We start from the raw sequence: 21368 nt of genomic DNA, 5'->3' as shown, positions 1-21368 counted from the left end.
GCTAGAAATACCCCCTATATTTTGGATATATTAAGATATTATGTGGGAGAACTCCTCCACTCCTACTTAATCTTCAATCTGAAATTCTTACAGAACATGACCGTCAGAGATTTCTGGAGGTGATGCAGGCCCTTCACAGGATGCAAAGTAAATATGGCCAAACATTTGCCAAATCTATGAGCCTGTACTCCCTCCTAATTCTCATTGCTTTGAACCAGGTGATGAAGTCTGGATTAAGAGACATAATTACAGAACTCTAGAACCATGCTGGAAAGGACAGCACACTGTGATCCTGATCATACTGATGGCTGTTAAGGTGGACAGGATCTGGATGTGTATACACCACTCCCATGTTAAGCTTTCCAGGAAAGAGATGATATACCAGTTGGGGTCCCAGCAGAAGAGGCTTCCAGACAGACTACCACAATGGAAGGTCACCCCACACCCTGTCAATCCACTGAAACTGACTCCAACACTCCTGATCCTGCCTGCTTGCTACTCATGCTTTGCTGTAGCAGCCACTAGCCCTTCTATCTCCTGGTTCTAACCTGGCAGGTTGTTAATGCTTCAACAGGGAAGATTGCCAACTCTACCTTCAACTTAGCTCTCCCAGGCCCCTGGTTTCCTGATCTTCATGTAGACCTCTGTGACTTAGTGGATGAGGGATGGGATCCCTCAGATCAACATCCCTTTCCTGGTTACAGTTGCAACTCACCTGGAGCCTAAGGAACACAGTGTCAGGCCTTTTATGTTTGCCTGGGGCACTCTTGGGCCCAGAGCCAGTGAACCAATGTGGAGGTCCAGAGTCCTTTTTCTGTGTTATGGTAGATGGGGGTGTGAATCTGCTGGATGCATAAGCTGTAAGCCCCCGTTCAAAGATGACCTCATCACTGTGACCCAGTTTGGAGATACAGACATCTAGAGCCAGGTCCTGCATAAGAAAGGACACCCAGCCTCCTAGGAGAGAGACTTGCAGATCTTGTTTTGAGCCCCCTTACTATCCGTGTATCTATGGGGTGAGATGCAAGTCTTGTCATCAGGTTCATAGCAGCTGGCAAGAAGGCTGATTGGACTGCTGGTAAGCCAGGGGCACTAAGAAGACTTCACATCTCTGTTTATGGTCCGGGATTCCTATTTACTGTCTAATGGTTCCAATGTAGCCTTGTGAGACCCATGGTTCCCTTAGATCCCAACATGGTATTAGCAAAGTCGAAACAACACCCCCAACCCCAACCTCTGCCTCTGACTACCATTACTTCCTCATCAGAACCCACCACCCTTTCACTTCAGTGAGGTCTCACTTCATCCAACGAACTTCTTCCTAAAAGGATTCTACCTCCTGCATTACCCACTCCATCACCTGAGTCAGGGCCCCTGCAATTATTGAAAGCCACATTCCAGGCCATTTGCTCCTCCTGTTCAGACTTAACACAGGACTATTGGTTATGCTTAAATGCTACTGTGAAGGAATAGTTATCCTTGGGAACTATTCACAGATAGTACTCAGTGTAGATGGCAGCAACCAGATAGAGGTAATCTGATCCTACAGTCAATAACAGGACAGGGATAAAGAAATAAGGTAGCCTCTTCCCACCTCTGCAACCCCACCTACCATTGCAGGGTACATACAGCCCCCCAGAGAATGCTTGGTGGGCTTGTACCTTGGGGTTTACCCCATGCATTCATGGCCTGGTTGTAAATACAACTGAAAATTTTTGTGTTCTAATACAGTATGTACCTAGAATGGCTTATTACTCTGGGGAGGATGTTATCAACCAGCTAGCACCTCCAAACAGTTGAGTAAAAGTTAGCTATTTCCACTGTAGTACTAGGTTTTCTCCTTGGCATAGTGCTGGCTGGAGCTGGGACCTCAACCTTAATACTTCAAGATAAAAATCACAAGGCCCTACAGATAGTGATAGATGCAGATATACAGGATATAGAAAAAGTCCATCATAGTCTTGTAGGACACCCTATCCTCCCTGTCAGAAGTAGTCTTACAGAACAGACTGTAAGAAAAGAACAGAAGAGGCCTAGACTTGCTGTTCCTCCAGCAGGGAGGCCTCTATGCAGTCTTAGGTGAGGAATGTTGTTTCTATGTTGATCTCTCAGGGGTGGTCAAAGCATCCATGCCCTTAGAAAGAGACTCCAGGAGAGACAAATAGAAAAAGAACAGTTTCAGTGTTGGTATGAGTCCCTTTTCAATTGGTCCCCTTGGCTAATACTCTTGTCTTCACCATAGATGGGCCCCTGATCCTGCTGATGCTTGCTTTAACATACGGTTTTTGCATCATCAATGTTCTTATTAAGTTCATTAAGGATCAAATCTCCATTGATTAATTCATGGTCTTGAGACAACAATAACAGCCAATAGATGTATTTCCAAGATTTGGGATGGTGTGCTACTTTGGGAGGGAGTGAAGGGTCCCTTTTTTTTCATCCCATTTTGTCTCCACTCAGAAATTAGACCATAAAACATCTGCTACCCATCCTAAATGTAAGGTCTACAGCTTATCTTCCTGTCTGGGTTGCTGTGAGAACCCAGAAGCTGAAGTCTCTGTTTAGAACCTCAGTGAAACAGCAGGAGGCTAGGTAAATTAGCCTTTGTTCTATCTTGGCAGGAATTGAGAGGCTCTGAGTTGAAGTTTCAGGAAGAAAAGGGGAGGGAGACCTGTCTGTGCTCTTCACTTTCAATACTTGTATACCTTTCAGCAGAGTGCATGATCACATAGTAAAAAGTTCACTACAAATTTTCAAATAAATGAATGTCATAAATCAAATAAGAGCTTTATAACAGAGAATGTCTACATACATATCCACTAGGAGTAATTATCTGGCTAAACATTCATCATTTGTTACTAGCTTACAAATTCATAGAGTTAAAAACTATAACCAAGTTGTCCTTGGTTTTGTATAGATAAACCAAGTCAATATTTTATCTCTCTCTTGTATCTTGCTTTTTCTTTGTGAGCTTCAGTTAATGTTTTTTATAACTCCTTGGTTATACATTTTTATAACATTTATAACTCCTTGGCTCTACATTTTAGAAGTCTGTTATTTCAGAAGCAAAAGTAGTTCTTTATTAAAGGGGCTTAAACGTCTTTGGGTTACTATTCTAAAGTGGTGGTTATCTTAGCATGCTGGTTGTTTCTGCAGAATAAACACTCTTTGCTTTATTTGCATGCTTGCATACTATTTGAGTCTGAGGTTTTCCTTAAGCAATTTTTGAACCCTAACAGTACAAGACTTTATTTCATTTTTTTGTACTTGTAGAGGTCTGCTTTATGAACAAATATATGGTCAGTTTTGGAGAAGGATCCATGAGGTGCTGAGAAGAAAGTATATGTTTGAATGACATCTTCTATAGATGTCTGTTAGATCCATTTGATTCATACTGTCTATTAATTTCATTGTTCCTCTGTTTAGTTTTTGTCTGGTTGTCCTGTCAACTGGTGAAAGTGGGGTGTTGAAATCTCCCACTATAAATGTGTGGGGTTCAATGTGTAATTTAAGCTTTAGCAATGTTTATTTTACAAATGTGAGTGCCCTTGTGTTTAGGCCATAGATGTTTGAAATTGAGATATCATGTTGGTATATTTTTCCTTTGTTGAGGAAGAAGTGTCATTCCCTGTCTTTTTTTGATTAATTTTGGTTGAAATTCTATTTTATTACACATTAAGACCCAGCTTGCTTTTTGGGTTCATTGCTTAGAAAACTCTTTTCCAGCCCTTTAACCTGAGTTCATGTCCAGAGGAGTCCTGCTGGCATCAGAATCATCCAGTCAACACCAGGGAAAACCAGATACCTAAAGGACAATGCAAAAAACACAAATCAACAAAAGCCATGATCCAAAAGCTCAAATTACTCAAGATTCCCACAGACTTTGAAGCTCAAAAAGAAGGGCAGCCAAAGTGGGGATGCTTCAGTTCTTCTTAAAAGGGGGAATAAAAATATTCATAGGTGGAGATATGGAGACAAAGTTTGGAGCAGAGACTGAAGAGAGCCTGTCCTACCTTAGGATCCAGCCCATATACATACAGACACCAAACCCAGACAATGTTGCTGATGCCAAGAAGTACATGCTGATAAGAGCCTGATATAGCTGTGTCCTAAGAGGCTCTGCCAGAGCATGACAAATACAGAGGTGCATGCTGGCAGCCAACCATTGATATAAGAACAGGGTCCCTATTGGAGAAGTTAGAGAAAGGATTGAAGGAGCTGAACGGATTTTGTAACCACATAAGAACAGTAATATCAACCAACCAGAGCTCCCAGGGACTAAATCACCATCCAAAGAGTACACATGGACAGACCCATGGCTCTGGCTGCAAAGGTAGCAGAGGATGGCCTTGTTGGGACAATAGGAGGAGAAGGCCTTGGTCTGGCCAAGGCTTGATGCCCCAGTGTAGGGGAATGTCAGGGTGGGGAGTCAGGAAGGGGTGGGTGGGAGGGTAGGGGAACACGCTCTTAGAAGAAGGGGGACAGGGAATAGGATAGGGGGTTTATGGACAGGAAAGTGGAAAAAGTGATAACATTTGAAATGTAAATTAAAAAACACCACCACCAACAGCAACAACAAAATAAAACAAAACAAAAAATCAAGTGTCTATAGATGTGTGGATTTATTTCTGGGTCTTTGAGTTGATTCCAGGGATCAACCTGTCTTTTTCTGTACCAATGCCATGCAGTTTTTATCACTATTGGTCTGTAGTACAGCTTGAGGTCATGGATGGTGATCCCTCTAGAAATTCTTTCAGGGTTGTTTTGACTGTCTTGGGTTTTTTGTCATTCCATATGAAGTTGAGACTTACTCTTTCAAGATCTATAAAGAATTGTGTTGGGATTTTGATGGGGATTGCATTGAATCTGCAAGATGGCCACTTTTATTATGTTAATCCTACCTATGCATGTGCATGGGAGATGTATTTTGTGATATTTTCTTTAACTCCTTTCTTCAGGGACTTAAAGTTCTTGTCATACAGATCTGTCACTTGCTTGGTTAGTTACAGCAAGTAAAAGTTTAGTTTCTCTAATTTCTTTCTTAGCCTGTTTTTTTCACTTGTATAAAGAAGGGCTACTGATTTCTTTGAGGTAATTTTGTATGCAGCCACTTTTCTGAAGCTGTTTATCAGATATAGGAGTTCTCTGGAAGAATTTTTGGGGTTGCTAATGTATTCTAGCATATCATCCATAGATAGTGATACTTTGACTTCTTTTACAATTTGTATGCCCTTCATCTCCTTTAGTTGTCTTATTGCTCTGGCTAGAACTTCAAATACTATTTTGAATAGATAAGGAGAGAGTGGGATTTAAGTTTCTCTGCATTAAGTTTGATGTTGGCTATTGGCTTGCTGTTTATTGCTTTGATTATGATTAGGTATGCCTCTTCTATCCCTAATTTCTGTAAATCATTTAATATGAGGAGCGTTGGATTTTATAAATATGATTGTATTACATTGATGAAGTTCCATAGATTGAACCATTCCTGCATCATTGTGATGAAGCCTACTTGATCTTGATGGATGATATGTTTAATTTTTTCCTGGATTCTGTTTGTATTTTATTGAGTATTTTTGCATCAATGTTCATAAGAGAAATTGGTCTGAAATTCTCTTTCCTTTTTTGAGTGTTTGTGTGGTTTAGGTATCAGGATGATTGTGGCCTCATAGAATGAGTTTGGCAGTGTTCCTTCTGTTTCTATTTTGTAGAACAGTTTGAGGAGTATTGGAACTAGCTTTTCTTTGAAAGTCTGGTGGAATTCTGCACTAAACCTATCTGTCTCTGGGCTTTTTTTGGTTGGGAGACTTTTAATGACTGCTTCTATTTTTCTGAGTTATGAGGCTGTTTAAATAGTATACCCGATATTGATTTAAATTTTATAAGTGGTAGCTGTGTAGAAAATTGTCCATTTCAATAAGAATTTCCAATTTTGTGAAGCATAGGTTTTTGAAGTATGACCTAATGATTTTTGGAATTTTCCCTGGTTCAGTTGTTATGTTTCTCTTTTCATTTACTGATTTTATTTAAATATCGTCTCTGTTTCTTGGTTAGTTTGCCTAAAAGTTCATCTATTTTGTTGATATTCTCTAAGAACCAGCTCCTGGTTTCTTTGATTCTTTGTGTTGTTTTGTTTGTTTCTAGATGATTCATTTCAGCCCTAATTTTGATTACTTCCTGCCTTCTACTCTCTGGTGTGCTTTTCTCTTTGCTTGTTTTTTTTTTTTTTTTTTAAGAGCTTTCAGGTATACTTTTAAATTGTTAATATGAGAACTTTCTAACTTTCATCTTCACTCAGGATGATATTTTGTAGTTCCATCCATTTGCCTAAGGGTATGGGAGAAGGAAAAAAGGCGATAACATTTGAAATGCAAACACATTTTAAATGGATATTTTTTATTTACATTTCAAATGCTATCCCATTTCTGGGTTTCTGATCCATAAACTCCCTATCCCATCCCCCCAATATTCTATGAGAGTGTTATCCCTCCCCAACCACCCACCCCTTCCCACCTCCCCACCCTGACAATCCCCTACACTAGGGCATCAAGCCTTGGCAGGACCAAGGCCTTCTCCTCCTATTGTCCCAACAAGGCCATCCTCTGCTTCCTATGCAGCCAGAGCCATGGGTCTGTCCATGTGTACTCTTTGGATGGTGATTTAGTCCCTGGGAGCTCTGGTTGGTTGATATTACTGTTCTTATGTGGTTACAAAATCCGTTCAGCTCCTTCAATCCTTTCTCTAACTTCTCCAATAGGGACCCTGTTCTTATATCAATGGTTGGCTGCCAGCATGCACCTCTGTATTTGTCATGCTCTGGCAGAGCCTCTCAGGAGACAGCTATATCAGGCTCTTGTCAACATGTACTTCTTGGCATCAGCAACATTGTCTGGGTTTGGTGTCTGTATGTATATGGGCTGGATCCCAAGGAAGGGCAGGCTCTCGATGGCCATTCCTTCAGTCTCTGCTCTAAACTTTGTCTCCATATCTCCTCCTATGGACATTTTTGTTCCTCCTTTTAAGAAGAACTGAAGCATCCACACTTTGGCTGCCCTTCTTTTTGAGCTTCAAAGTCTGTGGGTATCTTGAGTAATTTGAGCTTTGGAGCCCTGACTCTTGTTGATTGTACTTTTGCACTGTCCTTTAAGAATCTGGTTTTCCCTGGTGTTGACTGGATGATTCTGATGCCAGCAGGACTCCCCTAGAAGGCAGGAAGAGCTGTGGGCCAGACATAGAGGACAGGAGACCCAACTTGGCTGGCTGTGTCATTTGTTATTCTTGGACCTCCCCTGCAGGCCTCTCTATGGAAGCAGGACACTCTTGGTATTCCCTAAGGTTCTTCAGGAAGGCAGGACAAGCTCAGAATTGGAAAATGGAGGTCAGGGGAGAACATGCAACTCACCTCTGCCAGGTGTGCCTCGGTTGGACTCAACAGGCAAGGAATTGTTGGGTAGTGTTCCCAGAGATATGTGTGTGTGTGTGTGTGTGTGTGTGTGTGTGTGTGTGTATAATTAATTCCATAAGACAAAATATAAACATAAAAATATCATGTTATAAAAATGGTTTTACAAGTAAAAGTAAAATTTTACCATATTTTATTTAGGGATAGAGCCTGTAATGTTGGTGATGGTGGAAAGAATATTAGCTGTTGAGTTGCAAACACACAACACAGATAAGTGTGATGAAGGAATAACGACTCAAATCCCATCCAGAGTGACTAAGTTACTTCAGAAAGGATCCACCTCCTAAAGGTACAAACACACCATTGAAGACCACAAACCAGAGACCAAGGCTAAAATACATCATTATATATTGGAGATTTTTCATTCAACCCACCACATTTTCATACAGGTCAATGGAGAATACATTTATCCTAGGCTCAAAGACAGGAACCACATTATTCCTCAGTCCTGATACTGTTCAAATATTCAAAATTTCTTATAACACTAAAGGTAATCTCTTAACTTTGACATTTTGTAAAATCAAAATACAAATTACATCTTTCTAATATACAATAGCACAGAATACATATATCCTTTACTAAGAAGAAAATACTGAACCAAGGCAACCCTGAAGACCTGCTGGGCAAATACCAAATCCTCCAACTCTTGGTCAGATACCTGGGAATTTAATTTCACATAGCTCAGATGGCCATTTGTCACTGCAACTTCCCATATACCTCATTCTTTGCCTCTTTCCACTCCCTATATGCAGATATTCATGGCAGATGTCTAAAATCTTGGATATCTCAACATCTTGTGGTTTCAAAATGCAGTCCAGGTTTCATCATCATGGATTCACACAATGAACTCTCTTAGACGTTTCACTGGAGATCAGACTCAGCCAAAAATATGACTGAAAAGACACTGATCAAAGAAGAAGAATCTATAACCCTTACAATCTGTGTCTTTCTCATTTCATGGAAAAGTAGCATATAGACAATAATGCCGTAAGAAATTCTAGGATTGGATGCACACTGCCTCATTGGAACAAAGTATCTGCAGGATCTGTATAGAGTTGCTTTCTGGGACAAGGAATCACCTTGTTTTTTCCTGCCATAGTTAACGCTTTGCTGGGTGAAACTTATTTTGTATATGTCCAAAGAAGAGTAGGTACATTCTCTTTGATGACAATGATCACCCTGATAATTGATGGCTCTGTTTCAGCACATGACTGTGATCTGAATTTACGTACAGCTCTTTTTCTTTCAAAACCACACAAGTGTCATTAATTTCTGTCCATGTTATCCACCTCCCATAGACCTGCATGAGTCATGAGTAATTTTGGTGCCAAAAATTGTATCAGTCCATTACTCTTTCATTTAGTCTCACCTGATTTCACAGAACATGCACAGAATTATAGTGACAAAGGGTAACTTGATTATCATCTTGGGCAGGGCTGTGGCTGAGTGTTACATCCTGATATGCAGGCAGGCAAGCTGAAATAGTGATCTCTTGAAATCTCAAAGCCCACTTAGAGTAATACATTTAAACAAATGAGACAAGCATACTATTACATGGCATGCCACTTAATTTTACACAGTTCTACTAATTGAAGATCAAGCATTTAAACGGAGGAGCATGAGGCTGTTGAGCTAACATAAACTATGAAAAGAATGCAACCCAAGTAGAAAAGAGCTCCAAAGAAAACAGTGAAAGATTCCAATGGAAACAAAGAAAGAGAAAGAGGGAAAGAGAGAATCACTGAGAGTCAGAAAGACAGACAGAAAGAAAAAAATTTCTTCCAAATAAGAGGAAGCCAGATCCTCCAGCTAGGTTACAAGCTTCCTTAATATAATCTTTTTATCCTGTCTTTAAGAAGAGATTTAAAAATTGGTGACCTTCAAGCTCAGGTTTTAATATTTATCCATTCTCTGAGTACATGGGATTGTCCCTTGTTTCCCTGGCTACCCAGTTCCATCAGAGAACTTGGGAAAGGTTCTGGTAGAAGCAATGAAAGCAGTCTGTTGGTGTGCTTAAGTGTAACTATTGTAGATGATGCCATTCAAAAGCTAAATTTCTAACTGTGTAGGAGTGCCACAAAAGGCTCCTAAAGTTTTAAATTCATTTAAATATTCAAACACGTTAAAATCTGAAAGTTTTCAACTCCACTCAATAGGAAGTATCAGAAATCTGTGTGATCTCAGTCCAGCCCACTCTCAACTGGGAGAAAATGAGGCCAAACAACCTCTTGGGTCTGGAGACTCAGGAGAAGGTGAAACAAGTTGATGACAACTTGGCTTCCACAATAACTAGGTAGTAAGACATATGGATAGGGGCTGGAGAGATGGCTCAGTGGTTAAGAGCACTGACTGCTCTTCCAGAGGTCCTGAGTTCAATTCCCAGCAACCACATGGTGGCTCACAACCATCTGTAATGGGATCTGGTGTGTCTGAAGACAGAGTATACTTGTATACATAAAATAAATAAATCTTTTTTTAAAAAAGACATATGGATAGACTTAACTGTCTCTATTTGAGGCCATGGAAATCTTTTTTCTGTCCTTAGCAATGTGGGGGGGGGTCTACCTGCCTTGGTCATGCCAGAATACTATCGGCTCCTATATTTATGCTAACCTCACAAAAGTTTGTAGGGTTTCCTGGTTTTTGTTTTGTTTTCTAAAGAGAAGGTTAAGGGCTGGAGAGATGGCTCAGGGGTTAAGAGCACTGACTGTTCTTCCAGAGGTCCTGAGCTCAAGTCCCAGCAACCACATGGTTGTAACACCCTTTCTGGTGTGTCCGAAGACAGCAACAAGTGTACTCACTTACATAAAAATAAAATAAAGACTTTGAGAGAGAGAGAGAGAGAGAGAGAGAGAGAGAGAGAGGTTAACATTGTACGTTTAACCATTGAGAAGTGTGAATCCCACTGGGACTTGTGTCTGATGGAGGATGGTCTCCTTTGTAGAGAGCTGAGCTAACCTTGAATAGAAAGCAACCAGGTGGTTTACTGCCATCTTGGCTATTATTTCAATATTGTAACAATATACAATTTGAGCTACAGATCCAACAATTGTCCAATAAAAAGTGTAATAGGTTATGTTAGCAATAAAGGAATACTAATGAGAAAAGGTAATCATAAATAAAAACAAGATCAACACACAAGATTTGATGAATACTAAACATAGTGACATCCTCTAAGTTTAAATGTATGAATATAACTGCAATAAAGACTGTACTATCTAGGAAAGAATAAAGAGATCAAGAAAACTTAAGCACAAACATAGAAACAAATAAACAAACAAATTTTAAAAATGCATTTAAAATAGAGTAAATGTGGAAAATGAGGCCAGGAAACCCAGTGAGTTTGTGTTACTAACACATGTGACTGAACCACTGTGGCATCTACATATAAATGTGTTAATAACACAGACTTTATACCTGTGGAGAATTAACTGCAGACGGATCCTACACCTGAATGTCAAGTGCCAAGCGCAGAACTTCCAGAAGACAGTAGAGAAACTAGGACATTGTGACTCATTAAATCTGCTGTCCTGTACTGTAAATCCAGCTGAGGCCAGCTCATTGTATGATGTATTCATACAAGTGCTCTGTTCCCCATGCTATGCACAAGTGCAGCCAGGGGAACTAACTCATGAAGAGATCCTGCTTCCATGTAGGATATGCAGCAACATCAGGTAAACATATTGAACCACAGTGGACATCTCATCTCTTCACTTATTCTCACTACTACCCCCTTACCATGGTGCAAAGTCTGAGTCTGCCCAGATCTTATCACAGCTACCAACAACAAGCCATAGAACACTACCAGCAGGTCACAGAGCACCAACAGCAATGATAGAGCATCAACAACAGGCCATAGAGCCTGCACTGTAACTTCACCAGAGACCTAGAGAACTACAAAAGGTTTTGGGTAGCTTTATACTTCTCATCCTAGCCTGTGTCATAAGTTAGGAGTCATATTTGGGTTGGCCTGTGTTGATTGTACATGCACATGGCCTTAGAATTGGCCAAGTGCACATGTGGGCAAACAGTATGTGGCCTTAGATGTGCTAAGTATTTAGGAGAGGGAAACTGGCTGTAGATGATATAAAACAAAATTTTTTAAGTCAAAGAAAAAAAAAACCAATGCTGAATTGTAAAGAAAGGGCTCCATGCAACGAATCCCACACACTGGTGTTTTTAACCAAAAGTAACCATAAGTAAAACTTAAACTGTGAGGGTAGTGTCAAGGCACTGCCCAGTGTCTTGTTATCTCGGAGTCATGAGAAGCTTATTTCAAGGTTGAAATCTGGAAGATATAAAGATTAGATTTGTGTTTGGAAAACTATAACCATAGAAAATGGATTGGGATTTGGACAGCATCAAAAGTAAAGCCAGACTCCAGATAAAATGATTAAACAGATTCTATTGACATGGGGAAAATAATCCAATAGAACTGAACTTAGTCTGAATATGTAAAGGTGACTGAATTGGAGAATTAAGATCAAGGAGTTGAGCACTCAAGCAGGAGGTCCCCTGTGGTCCAGACACCGTCCAGATCTGAAGGGACCCAGTCAACAGCTCCCTGCACCCAAATCCCTTGGGAGGGAGAGCTAAACCTTCAAGGGGCAGACACGCCTGGGAAGCCAGAAGAGACTACACTCTGCCCACATTTCTGACTCCAGAGGAAAACACCTAACGCCATCTTGGACCCCAGTAGGACTCAGGACAAACACTCATAGGAACAGCTGAAGACCAGTAGACGGGAAAGACTACACGCCTGAAAGCAGAACACTCTGTTCCCATAACTGGCTGAAAGAAAACAGGAAAACAGGTCTAGAGCACTCCTGACACACAGGCCTATAGGACGGTCTAACCACTGTGAGAAATAGCAGAACAAGGTAACACCAGAGACAAAGTGATGGCAAGAGGCAAGCACAGGCACCCAAGCAACAGAAACCAAGACTACATGGCATCATCAGAGACCAAGTCTCCCACCAAAGCAAACTTTGAATATCCAAACACACCATAAAAGCAAAATCTAGATTTGAAATCATATTTGATCATGATGATGGAGGACTTCAAGAAAGACATGAAGAACTCCCTTAGAGAAACGCAGGAAAACATAAATAAATAAGTAGAAGCCTATAGAGAGGAATCACAAAAATCCCTAAAAGAATTCCAGGAAAACACAATCAAACAGGTAAAGGAATTAAGAATGGAAATAGAAGCAATAAAGAAAGCCCAAAGAGAGACAACCCTGGATATAGAAAACCAAAGGAAGAGAAAAGGAGCCGTACATATGAGCATCACCATCAGAATACAAGAGATAGAAGAGAGAATCTCAGGAGCAGAAGATTCCATAGAAATCATCGGCACAACTGTCAAAGATAATGGAAAACGGAAAAAGTTACTGGTCCAAAACATACAGGAAATCCAGGACTCAATGAGATCAAACCTAGGGATAATATGTATAAAAGAGAGTGAAGACTCCCAGCTCAAAGGACCACTAAATATCTTCAAGGAAATCATAGAAGAAAACTTCCCTAACCTAAAGAAAGAGATGCCCATAAACATACAAGAAGCCAACAGAACTCCAAGTAGGTTGGACCGGAAAAGAAACTCCTCCTGTCACATAATAGTCAAAACACCAAATGCACAAAGCAAAGAAAGAATATTAAAAGGAGTAAGGGGAAAAGGTCAAGTAACATAAAAAGGCAGACCTTTCAGAATTACACCAGACTTCTCACCAGAGACTGTGAAAGCCAGAAGATCCTGGACAGATGTCATACAGACCCTAAGAGAACACAAATGCCAGCCCAGATTACTGTATCCAGCAAAACTCTGAATAAACATAGAGAAACCAAGATATTCCATGACAAAACCAAATTTACACAGTATCTTTCTACAAATCCAGCCCTCCAAAGGATAATAAATGGTAAAGCCCAACATAAGGAGGCAAGTTACACCCTAGAAAAAGCAAGAAACTAACTGTCTTGGCAACAAAACAAAGAGAAGACAAGCATAATGTCACATCCAAATACGAATATAACAGGAAGCAAAACATCACTCTTCCTTAATATCTCTCAACATCAATGGACTCAATTCCCCAATAAAAAGACATAGATTAAGAAACTGGATATGCAATGAAGACCCTGCATTCTGCTGCCTACAGGAAACACACCTCAGAGACAAAGACAGACACTATCTCAGAGTAAAAGGCTGGAAAACAACTTTCCAAGCAAATGGTCTGAAGAAGCAAGCTGGAGTAGCCATTCTAATATCAAATAAAATCGATTTCCAAACAAAAGTAATCCAAAAAGATAAGGAAGGACACTTCATATTCATCGAATGAAAAATCCACCAAGATGAACTCTCAATCCTAAATGTCTATGCTCCAAATACAAGGGCACCTACATACATTAAAAAAAACCTTACTAAAGCTCAAAGCACATATTGCACCTCACACAATAATAGTAGGAGATTTCAACACCCCACTCTCGTCAATGGACAGATCATGGAAACAGAAATTAAACAGACACATAGACAGACTAAGAGAAGTCATGAACCAAATGGACTTAACAGATATTTATAGAACATTCTATCCTAAAAAAAAAAAAAAAAAGGATAGACTGTTTTCTCACCACCTTATGGAACTTTATCCAAAATTGACCATATAATTGGTCATAAAACAGGCCTCAACAGATACAGAAAGATAGAAATAATTCCAGGTGTCCTATCAGAGCACCACATGCTAAAGCTGGTCTTCAATAACAATAAGGGAAGAATGCCCACATATACATGGAAGTTGAACATTGCTCTACTTAATGATAACCTGGTCAAGGAAAAAATAAAGGAAGAAATGACAATGAAGGTACAACATACTCAACCTTATAGGAAACAATGAAAGCTGTGCTAAGAGGAAAACTCATAGCTCTGAGTGCCTGCAGAAAGAAACAGGAGAGAGCATATGTCAGCAGCTTGACATCACACCTAAAAGCTCTAGAAGAAAAAGAAGGAAATACACCCAGGAGGAGTAGAAGGCAGGAAATAATCAAACTCAGAGCTGAAATCAACCAAGGAGAAACCAAAAGGACTATACAAAGAATCAACAAAACCAAAAGTTGGTTCTTTGAGAAAGTCAACAAGATAGATAAACCCTTAGTCAGACTAACCAGAGGACACAGAGTGTGTGGCCAAATTAACAAAATCAGGAATGAAAAGGGAGACATAAATACAGAATCAGAGGAAAATAAAAAAAATCCTCAGATCCTACTGCAAAAGCCTATATTCAACAAAACTTGAATATCTGCAGGAAATGGATAATTTTCTAGACAGATATCAGGTATCAAAGTTAAATCAGGAACAAATAAACCATTTAGACAACCCCATAATTCCTAATGAAATTGAAGCAGTCATTAAAGGTCTCCCAACCAAAAAGAACCAAGGTCCAGATGGGTTCATTGCAGAATTCTATCAGACATTCATAGAAGACCTCATACCAATACTATCCAAACTATTCCACAAAATTAAAACACATGGAGGGCTACTGAATTCCTTCTATGAAGCCACAATTACTCTTATACCTAAACCACAAAAAGACCCAACAAAGAAAGAGAACTTCAGATCAATTTCCCTTATGAATATCGATGCAAAAAATTCTGGCAAACCGAATCCAAGAGCACATCAAAAAAATCATCCATCATGGTCAAGTAGGCTTCATCCCAGGCATGAAGGGATGGTTTAATATACGGAAAACCATCAATATAATCCACTATATAAACAAACTGAATGATAAAAACTACATCATCATTTCATTAGATGTTAAGAAAGCATTTGACAAAATTCAACACCCCTTCATGATAAAAGTCCTGGAAAGAATAGGAATTCAAGGCCCATACCTAAACATACTAAAAGCCATATAAAGCAAATCAGTGGCTAATATTGAACTAAGTGGAGAGAAACTTGAAGCAATCCCACTAAAATCAGGGACTAGACAAGGCTGCCCACTCTCTCCCTACTTATTCAATATAGTTCTTGAAGTTCTAACCAGAGCAATCAGACAACAAAAGTAGATCAATGGGATACAGATTGGAAAAGAAGAAGTCAAAATATCACTATTTGCAGATGATATGATAGTATATTTAAGTGATCCCAAAAGATCCACCAGAGAACTACTAAACCTGATTAACACCCTCAGCAAAATGGCTAGGTATAAAATGAACTCAAATAAATCAGTAGCCTTCCTCTACACAAAAGAGAAACAAGCCGAGAAAGAAATTAGGGAAATGACACCCTTCTTAATAGTCCTTAATAATATAAAATACCTTGGTGTGACTTTAACCAAGCAAGTGAAAGGTCTGTATGATAAGAAAGTCAAGCCTCTGAAGAAAGAAATTGAAGATCTCAAAAGATGGAAAGGTCTCCCGGCTCATGGATTGGCAGGATTAATGTAGTGAAAATGGCCATTTTAGCAAAAGCGATCTACAGATTCAATGCAATCCGCATTAAAATACCAATCCAATTCTTCAAAGAGTTAGACAGAACAATTTGTAAATTCATCTGGAATAACAAAAAACCCAGGATAGCTAAAACTATCCTGAACAGTAAAAGGATTTCTGGGGGAATCACTATCCCTGAACTCAAGCAGTATTACAGAATAATAGTGATAAAAACTGCATGGTATTGGTTCAGAGACAGACAGATAGACCAGTGGAAGAGAATTGAAGACCCAGAAATGAGCCCACACACCTATGGTCACTTGATTTTTGACAAGGGAGCCAAAACCATCCAATGGAAAAAAGATAGCATTTTCAGCAAATGGTGCTGGTTCAACTGGAGGTCAACATATAGAAGAATGCAGATCACCCTGTACAAAGCTTAAGTCCAAGTGGATCAAGGACCTCCACATCAAACCAGATACACTCAAACTAATAGAAGAAAAAGTGGGGAAGCATCTGGAACACATGGGCACTGTATAAAATTTCCTGAACAAAAACCAGTGGTGGCTTATGCTCTAAGATCAAGAATCGACAAACGGGATCTCATAAAACTACAAAGTTTCTGTAAGGCAAAGGACACTGCTTTTAGGACAAAATGGCAACCAACAGATTCGAAAAAGATCTTTACCAATCCTACAACAGATAGAGGGCTTATATCCAAAATATACAAAGAACTCAAGAAGTTAGACCACAGGGAGACAAATAACCCTATTAAAAAATGGGGTTCAGGGGGCTGGGGATTTAGCTCAGTGGTAGAGCGCTTACCTAGGAAGCGCAAGGCCCTGGGTTCGGACCCCAGCTCCGAAAAAAAAGAACCAAAAAAAAATGGGGTTCAGAGCTAAACAAAGAATTCACAGCTGTGGAATGCCGAATGGCTGAGAAACACCTAAAGAAATGTTTAACATCTTTAGTCATAAGGGAAATGCAAATCAAAACAACACTGAGATTTCACCTCACACCAGTGAGAATGGCTAAGATCACAAACTCAGGTGACAGCAGATGCTGGCGAGGATGTGGAGAAAGAGGAACACTCCTCCATTGTTGGTGGGATTGCAGACTGGTACAACCATTCTGGAAATCACTCTGGAGGTTCCTCAGAACATTGGACATTGAACTACCTGAGGACCCAGCTATACTTCTCTTGGGCATATACCCAAAAGATGCCCCAACATATAACAAAGACACATGCTCCACTATTTTCATAGCAGCCTTATTTACAATAGCCAGAAGCTGGAAAGAACCCAGATGCCCTTCAACAGAGGAATGGATACAGAAAATGTGGTACATCTACACAATGGAATATTACTCAGCTATCAAAAACAATGACTTTATGAAATTCGTAGGCAAATGGATGGAACTGGAAAATATCATCCTGTGTGAGGTAACCCAATCACAGAAAAACACACATGGTGTGCACTCATTGATAAGTGGGTATTAGCCCAAATGCTTGAATTACCCTAGATGCATAGAACACTTGAAACTCAAGATGGATGATCAAAATGTGAATGCTTCACTCCTTCTTTAAAAGGGGAACAAGAATACCCTTGGCAGGGAATAGGGAGGCAAAGTTTAGAACAAAGGCGAAAGGAACACCCATTCAGACCCTGCCCCACATGTGGCCCATACTTATACAGCCACCCAATTAGATAAGATGGATGAAGCAAAGAAGTGCAGGCTGACAGGAACTGGATGTAGATCTCTCCTGAGAGACACAGCCAGAATACAGCAAATACATAGGCGAATACCAGCACCAAACCACTGAACTGAGAACGGGACCTCCGTTGAAGGAACATTAGATAGGACTGAAAGAGTTTGAAGGGGCTTGAGACCCTGTGTGAACAATAATGCCAGCCAAGCAAAGCTTCCAGGGACTAAGCCACTACCCAAAGACTATACATAGACTGACCCTGGGCTCCAATGTATAGGTAGCAATGAATAGTCGAGTAAGAGCACTAGTGGAAGGGGAAGCCCTTGGTCCTGCCAAGACTGAACCCCCAATGTTGGGGGGAGGGCAGTAATGGGGGGAGGATGGGGAGGGGAACACACATAGAGAACGGGAGGGACAGGGGTTAGGGGGATGTTTGCTCGGAAACCGGGAAAGGGCATAACAATCGAAATGTAAACAAGAAATCCCCACGTTAATAAAGATGACTGAAAAAACAAAAAATAAAAAAATAAAAAAATTAAAAAAAATCAAGGAATTGAAGTCAGAGATCTACTTGTCTACTCTTGAAGGCTGGGATTAAAAGGGTGGGTGTCCATGCCTGAATTATACACTTACTAAAGAAATTTTTGTCTGTCTGTCTATTATTTTTTGAGACAGAGATTCTCTGTGTAGCCCTGTCTGTCCTGAAATTCTGCAGACAAAGCTGGCCTCAGACTCACCGATAACACCTGTGGGCCTTCAACTGCCACTGAGGCTGCACCTTCAACAGTAGCCTTTCCTTTGCTTCTCAAAAAGCCAAGCTTTTCCTGCTTTTCATGACCTCTCAATGCTTTCAAAACCAGTGCCCCTCAGGGTGACCCTTACACATTACCAAGTCCAGATGTCGGCATGAGGCCTGTCTCTGGAATAGCATCTTTGTGCTGTGGGTTGCTGTCTGTTTTTTCTACCCCTGCAAAAGGGCTGCCTGTATTTAGGTGAGGTCAGGTAAAATGTTAGTCAGATAAGCCAAGAGCCTGTGATTGGGCAGTGGAAGCAGGGGGCAGAACTGAAAGTTTTAGAGAAGGAGGGAGGGAGGAAAGGAGAGAAAGGGGTGGGGGAGCTGGGAGTTTCATAGATAGATGACTGAGTAATGTAGGGCACATTTGTCCAATCTAGGTGTGCAGCTTGTATCTTTTGAGTTTTGAGTTCTTTGTGTAGGCATTTGTGGGGTGAAGGATTTACTGTTATAAATTTGGCTGGTAAATTACAAGCCTTTGGGGTTTTCATTTTATGGAGCTAGGGCATTAGAGCCAGCAATAGCCAGTTTTGGCAGGCTAGCAGCAGAGGGCAGATGGCTTGGGAAGTACAAGCAGTTCAGCAGTACTGCGGGAACCTAGGCAGACCACTGCTTGGGGTTCCCAATGGGGGTGGGGAGACCACCGTTGCCCATGCCTAGGCAGCCATAGTGTGGGTTGTTTTTATAATTGCACGTTACATCTTTGTCCTCTCAGAAGAGGCTTCCAGGAAGATTTCGCTTCAGTGATTCTGGTTTAGACTTAATCACTGTTAAATGATTCTTAGCTCCAGCTAACCAGCATCAATTGTCACAGTAACTCCTATTCTCCACTATAAAACCAGAGCCATGTGGCCAATGCTGCCACATTCTTTTGCTTGCTGGGGCTGTTCTATTACATCTTCACCAGTTTTGGATTTTTGATGATTCCCTTTATGGTCTATGCTTGGTTGTCCTGATACTTGCTCTGTAGACTAGCTTTGAATTCAGATTTGCATGCCTATGTCTCCTGTTGTTGGGTTAAAGGCAGATGCCACTAAACCTGGGATTTAGCTCATCTTTAATTACTTTTCACAAGGTCTTTATTAGCACAAACACTATGCCTCAGAATCCAGATCAAAAGTATGTGGTACAACCCTGAAGATCACTGGAACACAGTTTCTTTGTGCTCTCAGTAAACTTCCCAGGAGATTTCACTCCGTGATGCTGGTATCTTTTTAATCACCACTAATTTCTTAGCTCCAGCTAACCAGTATCACTTGTCCCAGCACCCCCTTCTATTCTTAAGTCTAAAGTCAGAGCCACATGGCCTAAGCTGTCAAATTCTATTGCTTCTTGGAGCTGGAGCATGCCCTTCCTCGTTCTATTACATTATTGCCTAATTTTCTGTTTTCAATGAATTAATTCTCTGCCTAATCTTGACTCTCCTGGAACTTGCTCTGTAAACTGACTTTTAATTCAAAGATTTGCACGCCTGTCTCCTGAGTGCTGGGATTAAAGAAGTAGTCAAGCATGCCTGGAATTATGCTTTTATCTACTTGGAACTTGCTCTGGTCATGATGGCCTTGAACTCAGAGATCTGCTTGTCTACTAGGATTAAAGGTATATAACACCATACTGGATTGTAAATTCATTCCAGAGTAAAAGCCCAAATGAAAATACAACTCCTTTAATCTGTTTATCTTCTTGAATGTAAGATTCAACTCAATTCTACTTCCTGGTGCCCCTTTAACACTTGAATAATACTTTTTTTTAAAAAAGCTCTTCCTCTCTAAGCTTGCTACATTTTATCAAAATGCTCAAGAGTAAACCAGAGGCCAAAGTCTATGCTGGGTGTTTCCGAGACTTCCTTTGTCAATGCAATTAATCTGAGTCTCACTTTAGTCTCAGGTAGACTTTCCAGACAAGGGCAAAAAGCAGCAACTTTCTTCAACAAAACTTCGTAAGAACAATCTCCAAAATTCAAATCACCCTCAGTACCAATGCCATTCACATTCCATGACTTCTAAATCCAAAGTCCCCAAATCCACATCCCTACAAACAAAAACATGGTCAGACCTATCTCAGCGATACCACAGTGCTGGTGCCAAATCCTGTCTTAGTTATGGTTTCCATTGTCGTGAAGGGACACTATGACCAAAACAACCTTTACAAAGGACATTTAATTAGGACTAGCTTACACTTTCCAAGGCTCAGACCATTATCATCATGATGAGAAACATGGCAGTGTGCAGGGAGGGAGGAGAGTGGGAGAGGGAGAGGGAGAGGGAGAGAGAGAGTCAGAGAGTCAGAATAGACACATGCATACTGGGTGAACCTGAAAAAGGCTGTACCCAACCTTTTTATTGCTTTCAGCTTTTAATAGTGTTTTAAACAAAAAGTTTTCTATGTAAGAAAAGTTACCTCATGGATAAAACGTTGCATAAAAGGGGACATAAATAGAAGGATGTTGATAGTAAGTTCAAAGTAGTGTTTCATTTTATAAGTCCATTGTACGTTCAAAGCGAGTTTTACATGGCCTTGCTTTATCATAGTACACACCTGTAGCTTCATCCTTAGACCTGACCTACAATGAATGTTTTATCTTGATTACAACTCTGTCTTAAGCCTATTTCTCTTCTCAGTGAAATTTATGAAATCCCATTGTATTCCTTAGTATGTAGCCTTTACTTGTTCTATGAAGAGGAGTCACAACAAAAACCATCTCCTTAAACTTTCTTCCTAGATTTATCTCAAACAAATCAGGGATTTTTATAAAATTAATTCATCTAAACAACATTAATTCATAAAAGTTCATCTTCATATTGATCTATAGGAAATTTACACACTAGGATGGGCTATCACTCAGGAGATAATAACAGCAGACTACAGGCAGTGAGGACCTCCCAGGGTCAACTCACACCAAGACAAATGAATGAGGAGTATGACAATGACAAACGAGAGAAAGCAGCACGGTTAGCAAGAAACAATCCTGGGATGAAAGCCCTGAGG

The 21368-nt window shown here is 40.3% G+C and overlaps 1 protein-coding gene across 17 annotated transcripts in view; it reads right to left on the bottom strand.

Moving 5' to 3' along the window:
- Zfp77 (zinc finger protein 77) overlaps positions 1 to 21368 on the bottom strand; it is a 46332-nt gene that overhangs the window by 3205 nt on the left and 21759 nt on the right. For 8 of the 17 annotated variants that reach the window (XR_015623685.1, XR_015623691.1, XR_015623690.1 and 5 more), the window contains one exon: positions 3736 to 3805. The exons of the other annotated variants lie outside the window; for them this stretch is intronic. Coding sequence is in view for 3 of the 8 variants with exons in the window: in XM_087555280.1 (XP_087411406.1) it covers positions 3742 to 3805 (64 nt within the window). In the remaining 5 variants the exon portion in view is untranslated. The remainder of the gene's footprint in view (positions 1 to 3735; positions 3806 to 21368) is intronic. 17 annotated transcript variants of the gene reach the window in all.

The sequence above is a fragment of the Rattus norvegicus genome, chromosome 7 (genome assembly GCF_021556685.1).
Source record: "Rattus norvegicus strain SHRSP/BbbUtx chromosome 7, alternate assembly SHRSP_T2T, whole genome shotgun sequence".
Taxonomy (NCBI): domain Eukaryota; kingdom Metazoa; phylum Chordata; class Mammalia; order Rodentia; family Muridae; genus Rattus; species Rattus norvegicus.
The sequence above is the reverse complement of the archived record's forward strand: the minus strand, read 5'-3'. Positions and strand labels throughout refer to the sequence as shown.